Genomic DNA, 16,913 nt, shown 5'->3' with positions numbered 1-16,913 from the left:
TTCGCAATAGTGAGTTATTTTGAAATTTGGTATTGTGTAGTCAGCGCCAAATTATGAAATAAGCTATTTCACAATAGCATCAAAATAAGCTACGCAATTTGCATAGTTCAAATCACGTAGCTTATTTTGAACTAAGGACCCACCCTTAGGGTATGTCTACACTACCACCCTAGTTCGAACTAGGGTGGCTAATGTAGGCAACCAAAGTTGCAAATGAAGCCCGGGATTTGAATTTCCCGGGCTTCATTTGCATCTTGCCGGGCGCCGCCATTTTTAAATCCCGGCTAGTTCGGACTCCGTGCCCGCGGCTACACGCGGTACAGAATAGGTAGTTCGGATTAGGCTTCCGGGCTTCATTTGCAACTTCGGTTGCCTACATTAACCACCCTAGTTCGAACTAGGGTGGTAGTGTAGACATACCCTCAGAGACTAACCAAAATATCTAGAATCATGAGCTTTCATGGGTAAAACCGACTTCATCAGATGAATTGGAGTGAAAATAACAGAAAGCAAGAGATATATAAAACAGCAGCAGAAGTACTTGTCAATTGTAGAAGGCTAATTAGGTAGTTTGGATGTGTCCCATACATAGCTTTTACTGTATAAATGCAGTTGGTAAAGGTGGGAGAAATTGGCTTTGGAGTGCACTAACCAGTTAGTGTCTTTGTTCAAGCCCAGGTAATGGTGTCAAATCTGTAGATGAATTCCAATTCTGTAGACCAGAGCAGTGTTTCTCAACCAGTGGTACGAGTAACTTTAGGGGTACTTGAGAGAAGTCTGGGGGGACGGGACATCAACACAACTGAAATTTGGAGAAAACTGAATTTTTGTTTTAAGTTTTACAGTGCTTTATTATTTTTGTACTTTTTACATCCAAAAATTTCATTGCCTGCCTGTTTACGATTAAGTTGTTTAAACAAATGTGTTGCAATGGTAGAAAAAAATTGTGTGTGTTTGAAAACTGTATGTACTGACAGTACTTTTTTTTTTTTTTAAAGGGGTACTTTATAAAAAAAGGTTGAGAAACACTGGACTAGAGTACATCAGTTAGGTGGCCTGGCATAATAATAAACAAACAGTATCCATTCACAAGCATCACTTTAGCCATCTATAGGCTGAATTTCATACAATCAAAATATTTGTCAGACAGCTGCAAGTAGCAGACAAAATATAAACAAACTCTTTTGTTCATGGTCAACTGTAACTCACAAGCCTGGTAAAACGCCCCCTGCTGGACATTCACCAGGCTGCTGTTTTGGGACCATCTGCCGTGTGTTCTGTCTGAACAGAGACCAGGAATTGCCTCTGGTTTTTGGTCTTCAGGTGCACTCTTGGGGTGCAGAGCCTCCATTTAGCTCCCCTTCTGAGAGCTGAGAGTCTAAGGTCCAAGTGGCTGGACTCTGTGATTCTTGCCAGTTCCCCCAAAATCCCCTGTTGCTTAAGCTCCAGCGTCAGGATCACACTGGATTTCAGTTCACCTCTCTAAGGACGCCACATAGATACAGCACGTAAGACCCAGACTCTGCAAAAGAGATTTTAAACCAGTTACTCTTGAGGCAGCACAAGGCCAGCAAAGCAATGAAACATCCCTGGGTCATCTCTGCCTCTGTTTCCTCGCCACTTTGGCCCATGTAACTCAGAAAGAACTTCATCTGCAGGCCACAATGGAAGTTGTGAACCATTGATCTAGCTTGACTTCCCACCCTAGGTGATATTTTTTTTGAGAACCTAGCCTAGCATTCCTGACAAAGTCAGTCTTACTCCTGGTCTTCCCCAATGCTTGGCATAACATGCATTGTTTCTGTGCTTCTAGAGATGCAGCGGGGCAACTTAGTCAGAATTCTGGCTTTAGGTGGAAGGAGCCGTCTCTTCCTCCCACCTCTGAATTTGTGGTGTCGTTCACTGAAGAGCACTCTCAATGCCCCCGGGACGTGGGGGGCAAAGGAGCCCAGCTAGGTCAGCTCACATACTTACAAAAGCAGCTCGGGAACAAGGTGAGCTTCCCCCCCAGGAGCTAGCATCTTTCAGTCTCCCTTCCCAGGCGGTGGAGTTTTGCAATGACATCTGTGTGTGGTTATAAATGCATGTATGTGACAGATCTGGGGACTCGAGCTACGTCTCCTTGATTTCTTTCTCCCTAGAAGTTATAACAAAATGGGCACAGATTGTTTTGTGGTAAACTCCCCCAATGTGTTAGCCTGTTTTTAATTGCTCCAAAAGCAAAACCAGAAAAAGTAAGAGACTATGACGGGGATGCCCATCAGAGCACTCAAACCTACAGTGCTATGTGCAAATATTAAATAGTCATACTAGTACTTCTAAATATAAAAAAATATAAAAAGCTCTTAGAAATAATCTACATTCTGCTTACAGCACTGAATGGTTACAATATGTCTTTCTACAGTAGAAAAGTGGTATTATGTATTTGTATCATTCCTGTGAAAAATTCTGGACTGACAGTCCTATAAAGTGGAGTCCCATATACCTGCAGAACTGATACACTTTGCAGCCTCTATTTAATTCCTGCCAATGTGCTTTCGCACCAGTTTAGGCAAGACTGCCACCTCTAGGATGAAGAGTGTAGAGCAGTCGTCATGCATATTCAGTTTTGATTTCGATGCTTACACTGCCAACTAGGAGATTGCTGATGGGGTCCAATAAGGGGTTCCCCTCCACCCCGATATATATGCCTCTCTATTAGAAACTGAGTTGAGATAATCAATTCCTTTTAAAAATAGGGCATGAACATTCCATCAGGTGGAAAATAATCTTGACCGCACCTGTTATGCGAACAGTTAAAAAGCTTTGTAGCCCATCAAATTATCTAAGTCCTCAGAAATGAAATTCTCTTGTAAAGTTTGTCTGCCTCATTCGGGGGGCTTAAGTTCTGCCTTGAAAAAAGACTATAGTAATTTTGGCAACTTTTTTATATAAGGAAAATGTATTTTTCATTATGTTTGGCGAGTTGTGATAGTCTAGTTTATTTTTAAACCCTATACATCCATATAACTTTAAGAATAGATTACTTAATAGCTAGCATAAGAATTCATCAGCAGAGGCAAAAGAATGGTATTTTAAAGCCTGCACATAGTAGCAAAAAGGCAATTATTTAGTAAATTACTTTTATGGTGGAAATAAGTACAATATGTTTTCTCCTGTAAGCAGTGATTACATAGTAAATGATCTAAGTATATGTTGTTGTGCGTTAATTGTCTATCATATACTTATACATCTGTTAATACTTTAGAATTCATTGTTGGACATCTCTTAAAATCAGTTGCTTTTTAGAACCATAGATGTTTTTTATTTATAGCTCAACTTCCGGTGAAACTCAAAACCTGGTTTTTGAGACTGGGTAATATTTAAAATGGGAGCCTTTCCAGCCTGATCTAATGTAATAACCATTGTGGTAAATACTCATTAGTAAGGCTTTAGCCATTAAAAACAAAAAGATCAGTAAGCAAGAAAAACCATAACGCAGAGTTTGCTGTTATTTAAACATTTGCAAGGAATCAATATTCCTCACGTCTGTCGGGCATCTTACTTAATCATGTAATTTCAACAGAGTTAGATTTTCCCTTTCTTCTAGTCATTGGCTTACCAATATATACAACATGTTGACTCTGATCCCACAGTATTAATAACGTTTGTGTTTAAAATTATTCACACTCAGCCATTATAGGCTACGTAACAAAAAAACAGCTGATTGTGACTTGAGTGCCCGGGACTCAGGAGACCTGGGTTCTTGCCTTGGGCATCCCACTTCACCACGCTATGCCTTGGCTTTCCCATCTGTAAAATGGGAATAATGGTACAGCTCTCTTTTAGAAAGCCCTATGGGTATGTCTACACTGCCACCCTAATTCGAACTAGGGTGGCTAATGTAGGCATTTGAACTTGCAAATGAAGCCCAGGATTTAGATATCCCGGGCTTCATTTGCATGTTCCCGGGTGCCACCATTTTTAAATGCCCCGTAGTTCAAACTACCTGCCCACGGCTACACGCGGCACGGACTAGGTAGTTCAAATTAAAGCTCCTAATTCGAACTACTGTTATTCCTCCTGCAAGGGTGGCACTAGGGTGGCAGTGTAGACATACCCTTTGAGAGCTGATTGAAAGCACTGTATGGGTACATCTACACTGCAGAGGAAGATTGAAGCTGCTGCTGTTGATCTTCCGGGGTTCAAATTTGCAGTCTCATTAAGACAGCTAATTCAAAGTGAGAAGGGCAGTCCAGTTGGTGCTGGTAACCCCGCTTTCATGAGGAATAAGAGAAGTCAAAGGAAGAGTGCTCTTCCTCCGACTTCCTGCAGTGTAGACAGCACCAAAAGTCGAGTTAATGTACTTAGACTTCAGCTACACAATTAATGTAGCTGAAGTTGTGTATCTTAACTCAACTTTGTCCTGTAGTGTAGACATTATAAGACTTAAGTATTGTTATTGGAGTTGCAGTTTGTGTCTAGCTTTCTCCGCATGAGGCCCAGAAAGAAGAGGTCTACAGCTTACAGCTACAGCTGTTTCAGAAGGCAAAGAGTGCATTGTCCTGTGTTTTGTATTGGAAAATATTGCGTGACATTCAGTCCTGATGACAGTTGTGCTACGTTATCACGGTTTGACATCACACTGAGGTAAACTGGTTTGAAATCTCATAGGTGACATTTTGACTATTGAAATTAGTTGTCTAACTCCGTTTGACTATAAATAGGGCCAGGATTTCATGATGAAGCTTCCTTCATACTCTGAAATCATTTATAGCCTTTATCTCTTCCACATATAACCATGTGGTTACTGATAGTTCCCAGATAACAAAAGTAACATTAGGAAACACTGATTTTGTGATAGTTTTGAGAACGTGCTTTTGAGTCATTGTCTCATGGCATGGGACTGTACTTAGTTTTCTAAGTAGACTTAGTTTTCTAAGTAGAACTCTTCATTGAGTTGTGTAAGGAATTTTGCTTAAAAACTCATGCTCTAAATGACTTAAATTTGATAGGACACAATAAATTCTTCTCAAAAGTCTGCTTTCAGTTCTCTGACTCAGTACCATATTAAATAAATGGCACTGTCTGGGGAAATTTTTTTACAAAATATACTGTAGCTAAAGTAATTTTCCCTTAAACTCCAGTCTGCATTTTCAGAAATTTGTACCTGCAAAATGTGCTCAAAGTTGTGTGTCTAATTTGTAAGTGCAGTACCACAACTGTGAGAGCAATGCTATAATGATTAAGCAGCCATCACTTGCATGCACAATTATGGAAATTGCTTATGCAATAGTAGTTATTATATATGCAAATTGAGCATGCATGTTTGCACACACTTTTCTGACTAGCCAAGCCTGAATATCTTTGGCTGATCTCTGGTAGTGGATTTTGAATTTAATGGGATCCTTTCTGCAATTCCCTAGTTCATCGTCCCTGAAGGCTTCTGTGTCACCGTGTTAACCCTGGAACATCAGATGAAACAGAACCATGATCTCCAGGAAGCTGTGAGGGAGCTCACTGAAGTGGCTTGGTAAGGTGGGATGGATTCTCGGTTCTTTGTCTGTGTAAGAATATTCTGAGCTAAGAACAATGCTTCCTTCTCCTTTGGGCCAGAGAGAGGCCTGGGTTTTCAGAATTTCCTGCACTTTCTCAAAAAAATAGAATGCAACTTGAATTAAAAAAACACCCAACATTTTTCTTCTCCTACTTTCTTAAAATTAGTATCCGCTGACACATGCAAGATCCTGCTGATTAGTGGCAAATCTTTGGCAGAGCGTAAATAGATGATTATTTCATCCTTCTTATGACTAGTAATAATCTTGCAACAGAGTTGTCCTTTCTCCCACAGGGATCTAAGCTGATTATGGGAAACAACAGTAAGGAATATTATAGGCACCAGCCTTAGTTCCGGGATAGTCAGGTGTGTAAAAGGCATTGAGTTATTCTATAACAACACATTAAGCCTTCTCCAGTTGTTTAACACCACAACCTTTTTACTTGCAGCCTGGAACTCTTAGCTGTCTATAGCTGTAGCAAAATAGTGCACCCCACCTGTATGGTTCTCTTTTTTAAGGCACCCTTTGACTGAAAGCTTTGGCAATTAGTCTGACATCATTAGTAATCAGCATTGCTTTTGTCACAGGGAGATTAAATAAGAAACAAGTTCTTTGGATCTCTGGGAATCTTCACTAGGGTCAGATTTTGATCCCACTGATGTAGACAAACCCCCAGTAACATCAAAGAGACAGATTTGGCCACTGTGCGTGTGTGATGGCGGTGGGGTGGGGGATAAAAAATACATCTCTAAAGATGGCCTCTTTGAAGTCAATGGGAATAATATAATATAAGGAGATACACCATCTCAGAGAGCTGGAAGGAACTTTGAAAGGTCATTGAGTCAAGTCCCCTGCCCTCACAGCAGGACCAAGTACCATCCCTGACAGATTTGCCCCAGATCCCTAAATGGCCCCCTCAAGGATTGAACTCACAACCCTGGGTTTAGAAGGCCAATGCTCAAACTGCTGAGAGATCCCTCCTCAAATTCTGCCATTGACTTTGGTACAGCCAGGATTTCACCAATCATAGTCTGTGGGCTGTGAAGTCTCCTGGCCTTGCCCCTTCTGCCCGAGGCCCCGCCCCTTCCAGGGTGGCCTGCGACCACTTCAGAAATTCCCCAAATGGCCTCCCTTCACAAATTATTGCCCACCCTGTTTTATTGTGTCGGACTTGCACTTTTTTCTTACCTTTTTCCAGTAAGATATAAACATTTTTTTAAAAGAAAGAAAAATGGGAAGCATCATTGCAAAGATGGGGATGGCTTTGTGTTGTATATTGGGATTGTAGATATAGATCTTGTTATAGTGACTGAGTTAGGTCACTAGGGGTCAGCCCAGCCAGTTTGGGCTGGTTCTAGTTAGTTCTATGTTACGAAATAAATGAACACTTACCACTGCTCAAGCTCTCTGTGTGTCCACTGATTTCTTTCTAAACTGTGAACTCCAAACGATATAGTACTTTGGAGCACAGTGAAATATGTGCAGTGGCTACTTTGGGGTCATAATTACAGCCATTGATATGGGAATGTTATTTTACCTTGACATTTATATTATTGTTTTTCCCCCCACAGTAAAATAAAACCAGGAAACCTTCAGGAGCTTTGCAAAAGGTAAATGTAGACTGAGTCCTCCTCAGTTCTTCATCCCTTCCTCCTTACATAAGAACATAAGAACGGCTGTACTGGGTCAGACCAAAGGTCCATCTAGCCCAGTATCCTGTCTGCCAACAGTGGCCAGCACCAGGTGTCCCGGAGAGGGTGGACCGAAGACAATGATCAAGCGATTTGTCTAGCTTCTCTTTAAACTCTATTATAGTCCTAGCCTCCACAGCCTCCTCTGGCAAGGAGTTCCGCAGGTTGACTACACGCTGTGTGAAGAAGAACTTTCTTTTATTAGTTTTAAACCTGCTACCCATTAATTTCATTTGGTGTCCTCTAGTTCTTCTATTTAGGGAACTAATAAATAAGTTTTCTTTATCAGCCCTCTCCACACCACTCATGATTTTATATACCTCTATCATATCCCCCCTCAATCTCCTCTTTTCTAAACTGAAAAGTCCCAGTCGCTTTAACCTCTCCTCATATGGGACCTGTTCCAAACCCCTAATCATTTTAGTTGCCCTTTTCTGAACCCTTTCAAAGGCCAAAATATCTTTTTTGAGGTGAGGGGACCACATCTGTACACAGTATTCAAGATGTGGGCGTACCATAGTTTGATACAGGGGCAGTAAGATATTCCGTGTCTTATTTTCTATCCCTTTCTTAATAATTCCTAGCATCCTATTTGCCTTTTTGACCGCCGTTGCACACAGTGTGGAAGTTTTCAGATATCTGACGACGATAACTCCAAGATCTCTTTCCTGATTTGTCGTAGCTAAATTAGCCCTCATCATACTGTACGTATAGTTGGGGTTATTTTTCCCAATGTGCATTACTTTACACTTATCCACATTAAATTTCATTTGCCATTTTGTTGCCCAATAACTCAGTTTGGTGAGATCTTCTTGGAGTCCCTCACAGTCTGCTTCTGTCTTGACTATCCTAAACAATTTGGTATCATCTGCAAACTTTACTACCTCACTGCTTACCCCTTTCTCCAGATCATTTATGAATAAGTTGACAAGGACTGGTCCCAGGACTGACCCTTGGGGGACACCACTAGTTATCCCTCTCCATTCTGAAAAATTACCATTTATTCCTACCGTTTGTTTCCTGTCTTTTAACCAGTTCTCAATCCAAGAAAGGACCTTCCCTCTTATCCCATGGCCATGTAATTTACACAAGAGCCTTTGGTGAGGGATCTTGTCAAAGTCTTTCTGAAAATCTAAGTATACTATATCTACTGGATCCCCCTTGTCTGCATGCTTGTTAACCCCTTCAAAGAACTCTAGGGGTATGTCTACACTACAGAGTTAATTTGAACTAACAGACATTAGTTCGAATTAACTTTGGTAGGTGCTACACATGCAAACCGCTAGTTTGAACTTAATTCGAACTAGCGGAGCACTTAATTCGAACTAGGTAAACCTCATTCTATGAGGACTAATGTCTAGTTCGAATTAACTAATTCGAATTAAGGGCTGTGTAGCCACTTAATTCGAACTAGTGGGAGGCTAGCCCTCCCCAGCTTTCCCTGGTGGCCACTCTGGGCACCACCAGGGAAACTCTTCTGCCCCCCTCCCAGCCCCGGAGCCCTTAAAGGGGCACGGGCTGGCTACGGTGCCTGTGCCAGGTGCAAGCCTGCCAGCACCCAGCTAGCAGACCCTGCACCTGGCACGGCTCGAGCCGGCCACCCGTTGCCACCCAGCCCTCCGCCTCTTCCCGGGACCAGGCTGGTGGCTCCCGGGAGCCTGCCCAGGTCCGCAAGAGGCGGGCGCCCACCTGGTCTAGTGCAGACATCGTGGACCTCATCCACGACCTCCGCACTAGGCACAGGAAAGTGGCCGTCTAGGGCAGGATAGCTGCCAGCTTGGCCACCCAGGAGCAGGTTGGCATGAAAATCAAGGTGGTCCACTGAGACCCCTGACCCTGAGCCCTGAGCTTAGAATGGCCGTACTGGGTCAGACCAAAGGTCCATCTAGCCCAGTAGCTTGTCTGCTGACAGCGGCCAACACTAGGTACCCTGGAGGGGATGGACCGAAGACAATGACCAAGCCATTTGTCTCGTGCCATCCATCTCCAGCCTTCCACAAACAAAGGCCAGGGACACCATTCCTACCCCCTGGCTAACACCACTCCATGGACCCAACCTCCATGACTTTATCTCACTTCTCTTTAAACTCTGTTCTAGTTCTAGCCTTCACAGCCTCCTGCAGCAAGGAGTTCCACAGGTTGACTATTTGCTTTGTGAAGAAGAACTTTCTGTTGTTAGTTTGAAGCCAGCTACCCATTCATTTCATTTGGTGTCCTTTAGTCCTTCTTTTATGGGAACTAATGAAGAACTTTCCTTTATGCACCCTCTCCACACCACTCATGCTTTTATAGACCTCTATCATATCCCCCCTCAGTCTCCTCTTTTCTAAGCTGAGAAGTCCCAGTCTCTTTAGCCTCTCTTCATATGGGACCTGTTCCAAACCCCTGATCATTTTAGTTGCCCTCCCCTCTCCCACCCTCTCTCTTCCCCTCTCCCACCTCCTTTTCCCAGTCTCCCCAGGTTTTGTTCAATAAAGAGAGTTTCTATTTTTGAACACACATGTCCTTTATTTTGTACATCAGGAAGGGGGGCTAGGGAGGGGTAAGTGGAAGGAGGTGAGGGAGGAATGGGGTACGAGCCCCCGATGGGGAGGACTGGGGTGGCTCTGTGGGCTTCTCGGGGTGGAAACTCTCCTGAAGCCCCTTGATTGACCCCCCCTCCAGATGGCAGCCTGCGGCAAGTGCAGCCGGGCTGATGGCCGCGTGCTGTGATGTGTCAAGTGTGGGCACTCAGGGCACTCCAAGCCAGGACTGCTTTGCAAGCGGGGAACCCCTGAGAACTGTCTGTCCGGGGTGGGGGTCGGGTCCCTTTAAGCACAGCCCTCGGCTAGCCTGAGACAGCAGCTCCACGCTCTAAGTCTTAATCTGATGCCCTGCCGGCACTGCTTCCGGTCATCCTTAACCTCGGTTCAGGGTCCACTCAATGTGGACATGCTAGTTCGAATTAGCAAAACGCTAATTCAAACTAGTTTTTTAAGTCTAGATGCGCTAATTCGAATCAGCTTAGTTTGAATTAGTGCTGTAGTGTAGACATACCCTAATAGATTAGTAAGACAGGATTTCTCTTTACAGAAACCATGTTGTCTTTTGTCCAACAAATTATGTTCTTCTACATGCTTCACAATTTTATTCTTTACTATTGTTTCAACTAATTTGCCCGGTACTGAAGTTAGACTTACCGGTCTGTAATTGCCAGGATCGTCTCTAGAGCCCTTTTTAAATATTGGTGTCACGTTGGCTACCTTGCTCTTTTGTTGTTGAAACTGGTGCACAGGATGGTTTGGAACCTTCTAATAGGACGCTGGGAAACTATCTTTCAGCTCGAAAATGTGACTGCTCTGTTCTGTAGTCCCTTTGCAGATTTGGAGGGCCCGCATGGTTCCTCTGGGCAAGAAGGGTGAGATGTAGGAAGACGGTGTCCCCTCCATTCCATGCAGCACAAATCAGTAGAGGGCCTCCGGGCCTCAATGCTGAGTGAGTTTGGGGGCTGCAGTAGAAAATCTATGCTTCTTCAGCTGGGAGTCCCCATAGATCCTTGATTTTGCTGGCTCACACGGTTCCATGACTTAGTACTTTTTAGTGGCAGACCCATGGAGAGACTCACGTACTCGGCACCTCTCAAATTGGGCCCATAGATAGGGGATGTTATGAATTACAAGTACATTTCTTAATTGGGAAGCCAAGGATAAAGGTCATTTATTTAAGAAAATGCTGGGGTGAGGGTGGGGGAGCTCTTAATTTGTGTTTGATTGATGGCCACTGTCAATTTGCTATGCTCTGCTCCACAGATGTTCTGACTTGTTCAGAGCCACCACGCTCTCCAGTGAGATAGAAGATGCAATCCTGCAGCAGCTAGAAGAGCTAGGACTGCAGCAAGAGCACCTAGTTGTGAGATCTAGCGTCGTTGGGGAAGATACAACAGCAATGTCTGCTGCCGGGCAACTCTACACTGAGCTGGAAGTTAGGGGGAGTCAACAGGTACAGCTCCGTCTCATCTCTTTCTCTGCAATGGGCAAGCTGCGTTGACATCTCTTTGCTGTAGTTAAGGTTGAGGGCTGTGGTTAAGGTTGAAGGATGGAGAGAGTTTGCTGGCTGCTTTTGGGAGTGGTGCAGGCCCAGAGTAGAAGTGAGCCTGCCTTAGTCCCCTGCACCGCCACCTGTGCCCAGCTGGAGCCTGCATTCCAAACCTCAGCCCCAGTCCTGAACCCCTTCTGCACCCCCAAATCACTGTCCTAGCCCTGTGTCACCCAAACTCCCTCCCAGAATCTCCACCTCAACTCTCTGCCCCAGGCTCAGCTCAGAACCCCTCCTACACTCCAAACCCAAGATCAGAGTCTGCATCCTCCACACCTTAGCCCTCTGCCCCAAGCCTGATAAAAGTGAGTGAGGATAGGAGAGGGACGGAGGATGGAGTGAGCAGGGGCGGGGCCTTGGAGAATGGGCAGGAAGGAGGTGGGGCAAGGGTGTTTGTGTTTGAGATGAATCCTGGACTGCATTTAAATTCAAAAAGTGATCTCATGCTTAAAAAGGTTGGAGACCACTGCTCTAATGCATACGTGGCATTTACCCCCAACTCCCTGGGCCCAATCCAGTGTGGTGCTCAGCTCCAGTGAGATGGTCTTGCTTACTTCCCCTTCCAGGTGTGTGAGGGGATACAGATCTGCTGGGCCTCACTCTACTCATTCGCAGCTGTGCAGTATCGCAGGCAACGAGGCCAACCGATCCCTGCGCGCATGGGAGTTGTCATCCAGCGAATGGTGCCGGCCGACGCAGCAGGTCAGCCCCCCGTATGCTCCTTCTCCACCGTTCTTTTGCTCCCTGCTGGGCTTTGGCTGCTGTTGAAGGAGCTTTTGAAGTCTCGGTGCATCCCAGGCAGGTGCTAGGCTGGTGGATCCGCTCAGCCGCATATCTGCTGGCCTTGCCTTGCTCTCCCCATAAGCCACCCTTCCAGAGCACAACCAGTGAGGTATGCAGCTGGTGGGGATCCCGCCTTTTGTGCTCCTCCTTTCCACCCTGCAGGTGAACTGACTTGATTTTCCTGCTTTTTCATGCTTTTACTCATACCCTGGAGCTAGAATCTGTGGGGGAAAGACTCAGAGGAACAGGACACGGGGGCATTTGTGTCTAGTATAGATGGGGCTGATAGTATCATGTATTATTAAGGTTGCCTGCCATGTCCCGTTCCACAGTCCTGTTTTCAATTGCTTATCACTTCTTACTAATATTGAATCATTTGGGCTGAAATGGTCCATGCTGGTTATCTGCCTCGGGCTCAGGTTATCTGCTTATTTTTAAGGGCCAGCCAGAAAGGTTCAGTTGTTTCGGAGAATGTGCGCAAGGAAAAATACTTGGCTATGCCTATTTCATAGAAATCCTGGCGGCTTTTTCTTTGAGAAGCGGTTGTGACCCCGTGCTTTGAAAAAGGGATTTGACGTTCGCTTTGGAGAAGGCCTGGTCTTTGTCTCAGAGATGTGCTGTTAGCCATCCCTGTGAAAATCTGCCAGGTTATACGCCAATGAAAACTCAGTAAAGCCTTGTTGGAGCTTCATAGCTAGATGCTCTGAAGTTTGCATCCGATCTAGCAGTGTGGTGAAGCATTGGAAGGGGCTACCTAGGGAGGTAGTGGACTCTCCAGGCTGAAATAGTTGAGCAGCAGAACTGAAAGCAGAGAGTCTGTCTCCTATGTGCTCTCTGTGACCCCTCTGCTGGGCCCCAGCAGCATGAAGAAGGAAACGGCTTGATTTGAATGCAGAACAGACGAGAAACAGAGACCAGGAGTTAGAATGGGGTGGGAGACGGAGACTGGTTGGGCAAGGAGACTGGATGGATGGAGAGAGAAATGGGGCTGTGAGCTATTGGGGAGGAGATTGGGAGGGGCTGAAGAGCTGGAGGGAGACTGGGGTTGGCTGGACTAGAAGCTAGAGGGGCGGAAGGGAAGTGGGGAGAAGCATGAACCTCACAATTCCTCTGCTGCCAGTAGAGATCTGTGACTCCTACTGGCAAAGTGTCTCATCTCCCTAGTCCACAAAGAAGATGATAAATGACTGCTGTCATCAGTCACTCTGTTAACCTGTGTGGCAAAGGTCTGTGTGGTGAAACTGATGGTTCCACCCCTTGTGATGATCTATGGGGTGTTAATAGGAATCCACATAACGGAACTTCTACTTCTCCGATTTAATTTTTATTTATAACATTGGAAATTGCATGCAAAAAACTCCATTAAAAGACCATTGTTTAGGTTGTAAAATCAAGCACTCAGAAGTCAGGAAATGCCAGAATTAAGGTTTCTTGCAAGGCCAGTCGGGAAGGAGGATGAGGGGAGGACAGGAGGTCGATCTGGCCTGGGCCTCAAGGTCAAAGGGGGCCTCAGATTTAAACACTTGTTAATTTTTTGGCATTCGAAAAGTTTCACAACTTGTTTTTATGAGCATCGCTATCAGACTGAAATGTGACCCGCTCTCTCTGCTTAGATTGCACAGAAAAAAGGCTAGCCAAGCACTTGTTAAATAAAAAAAAATCCAATTACATTTCATTTATTTTGGGTGCCTCAGTTTGTTTTCATGTGTCAGCATTTTTTTGTTTATGATGGCTAGGGGCCTCAACAGCTGGGAGTGACCCAGGCCTCTCTGGACCTCTGAGAGGATCCGGTGGCGTGTCACTTAAGTCAAGCCCCCAGGGTGTGTACCAAAATGACAGTGGTTTTCAGACTTCCTTTCCAGTGACCCAATTAAAGAAAATTGTTGATGCCCGAGACCCAGCAGAACTGGGGACAATGGCTTTGGGGTGCAGGAGAGGGATTAGAGCTGGGGCAGCGGGTAGGGGTGCAGGGCTGAGTGCCGGGGATGCGGGGTGTATGGTTTAGGAGGGTCTCTGGGCTGGAGTGGGGTGCAGGATAGGGTAAGGACTGGTGATGCAGGCTCTGAGATGGAGCTGTGGATGAGGGATTTAGGGTGCAGGGGACTCTGGGTTTGGAGGAGTTCAAGGCTGGGGCAAGGGATTGGGGCACAGGATCAGGGCACAAGCTTCCCTCCCATGGCATGAAGGCAGCTTCCTGCCTATCTTGGCGCCATGGACCACACTGTGCCCCACAAGCAGCCAGCAACAGGTCTGGCTCCTAGGTAGGAGACACGCAAGCAGCTACCCATGGCGCTCACCTGCAGCACTGATCCTTCCCAGCTCCCATTGGCTGGTTTCTGGTGAATGAGTATGCGGAACCGGTGCTCAGGACAGGGGCAGTGTAGGGAGCCCTGTGCCGCTACTGCTCAGGAGCCAGACCTGTTGCAGTTCACTTCCAGGGCACAGCCCAGTGTCAGAAGAGAAAGAGATTTCAAGGGTTTTCAAAGCGTGGATTGCAACCCAGCCTTAGCTAGCCACCAGGGTCCTTGGGTGCAGAGCAAGGTGACCAGTGGCTTGCATTCTGCGAGCCAGTACTGGGTCACCACCCACCCTTTGAAAACCACTGCGTCATGAAACAGCCTTTAATGCCATGGTCACATTTTCCACAGGATCCTTCCCTCATTCAATGCACAGGACAGAGCTACTCGGGGGGATCACGCAGGGCTGTGTGGTGAGGGATGCTGCTGTCGGTAGGGCCCCTTTCTTCATATGTTACCGAGATGGAAGGCGTCCAATGAATGAGGCAAGGGACTGCAGGAAGAAAAAAACACCCCGCCTTGGTCATGGCTGCTCTAGAGAACTGGATTCTATCCCTGCCTGTGCCACAGGGTTGCTATGGGCTCCCAGAGAAGTCACTGAAGCCAGACTTGTCAGAGGTGGTCACTGAGGCGATGTCTAGACTGCAGGCTTCTTTCAGAAGCTTTTCTAGATGAGATCTTCTAGAAAAGCTTATTTCAAAGAGAGCGTCCACACAGCAAAAGCGCAATGAAAAAGCGATGTGCTTTTTTGAAAGATCGCGTCCACACTGATTGGATGCTCTCTCACATTTCAGTTGATTAGTATGGATGGAGTGGCCACCAAGGCACGTGTTTGATTTCCTGGAGGCCTCTTCTTTCGAAAGAACTCCCTCTCCTGGTCCACATACGCCTTTTTCTGAAAAAGCTTTTTCGGAAAAAGGCTTCTTCCTCATAGAAAGAGGTTCACCGCTGTTGGAAAAACCTCCCCGTTCTTTAAACTTTCTGTCGAAAGAACACAACAGCAGTGTGGATGTAAGTATAGTTTTTCCAGAAAAACGCTGAAGTGTAGACCTATCCTGAGTGTTACTCATTTCTGCGGGTGTGACTAGAGGTCCTGGGGTCTGATTTGCGGAAGTGTAGAGGACTCACAACTGTATCTGAAATCGCTTGGCACAGTGCACTGAACAAACGAGTTCTGTATAATGCTAGCAAAATGCAGGACAATGTAGCACTTTAAAGACTAACAAGATGGTTTATTAGATGATGAGCTTTCGTGGGCCAGACCCACTTCCTCAGATCAAATAGTGGAAGAAAGTAGTCACAACCATATATACCAAAGGATACAATTAAAAAAAATGAACAAATATGAAAAGGACAAATCACATTGCAGAACAGAAGGGGGATGCGGGGGGGGGGGGGGGTGGGAAGGGGGAGGAAGGAAGGTAAGTGTCTGTGAATTGCTGATATTAAAGGTAGGGAGAGTGGGATGTTTGTGAGTTAATGGTATTACAGGTGATAATTGGGGAAACTGTCTTGGTAATGGGTGAGAAAGTTCAAAGACTTGTTAAGTCCTTGTTGGCAAGTGTCGAATTTTAACATGAATGACAGTTCAGAGGATTCCCTTTCAAGTGCAGATGTAAAAGGTCTTTGTAGCAGAATGCAGGTGGCTAAGTCATTTAGAGAGTGTCCTTTCTGGTTAAAGTGGCAAGAAACTGTTTTCTCTTTGTGATCTTGTCTGATATCTGTTTTGGGATTAATGCCCACAGTGAGGTAAAACAAAATACAGAAGAGCTGCTATTAAGTGATCATTGTTTACTGAACAAAGCAGAGGTTTGTGGGAAAAATAGCATGTGATTAAGTAAATAAAGACTGTAGTAGTGTTGCATAAATTGCAAGGTTCGTCCCCTGGAGGCCAGTCTAATTTGCCCACAGAAGAGAGTCACACTTTCAGGCTGGGTCCAACTCCATTTTATTGTTTGCAAGCAATGGTCAGCCAAGGAGCTATTGCTCAAAGCAAAGCTGACCCTGGGCGTTGGCTAAGCATCCTTTTTTATACTTTCTTTAACTTTCTTATCCAACTTGGCACGTCTTGATTTGTTACCTTAGCTTCGTGTTGCAGCGTTATTGGTTAGCATATTTCAACTCTATTCCACTCAGTAACAACCACCAGTACAGCTTACTTAAGTAATAGCAATTAGCAAATTCCCCTAACTCAAGTAATACGTGTAATCCAGTCCTTGAGAAATGGGTCTAAACAGCTAGTTCCCCTTTTTACTACAGCTTCTAAAACATGCGCAATTAGATATGTGCTGTTTCAAGCTTAAGTAATGGAAGGGGGAAGAAGCACACATAGTTTTTACTATATTTTACTACAGTAGGGATGTTAAAATGTGTTTATTTTTGTAAACATGTAACTGCTAGAATTTTCAGTGGATACACATTTACACGGGAGTGGGAGGGAAGGTGGGAGTTGGTGTTTTTAAGATAGCTTCCCATAAGCACTGGGTCCTGTCTACCTCCTTCTTCCCCCCTCCCCCCACTCCAGGCAGCTC

The 16,913-nt window shown here is 45.2% G+C and overlaps 1 protein-coding gene across 8 annotated transcripts in view; it reads left to right on the top strand.

The window, feature by feature from the left end:
* Positions 1-16,913, top strand: part of LOC102454033 (rifampicin phosphotransferase-like) — an 86,400-nt gene that overhangs the window by 31,138 nt on the left and 38,349 nt on the right. For all 8 annotated transcript variants that reach the window (XM_075939965.1, XM_075939964.1, XM_075939969.1 and 5 more), the window contains 5 exons: positions 1,814-1,994; positions 5,406-5,512; positions 7,109-7,147; positions 11,017-11,206; positions 11,869-12,004. In XM_075939965.1, the coding sequence (XP_075796080.1) occupies positions 1,814-1,994; positions 5,406-5,512; positions 7,109-7,147; positions 11,017-11,206; positions 11,869-12,004 (653 nt within the window). The remainder of the gene's footprint in view (positions 1-1,813; positions 1,995-5,405; positions 5,513-7,108; positions 7,148-11,016; positions 11,207-11,868; positions 12,005-16,913) is intronic.

Source organism: Pelodiscus sinensis, chromosome 12 (genome assembly GCF_049634645.1).
Source record: "Pelodiscus sinensis isolate JC-2024 chromosome 12, ASM4963464v1, whole genome shotgun sequence".
NCBI classification, from domain to species: domain Eukaryota; kingdom Metazoa; phylum Chordata; order Testudines; family Trionychidae; genus Pelodiscus; species Pelodiscus sinensis.
Note: the sequence above shows the minus strand (reverse complement) of the source record. Positions and strands in the feature narration are given on the sequence as shown.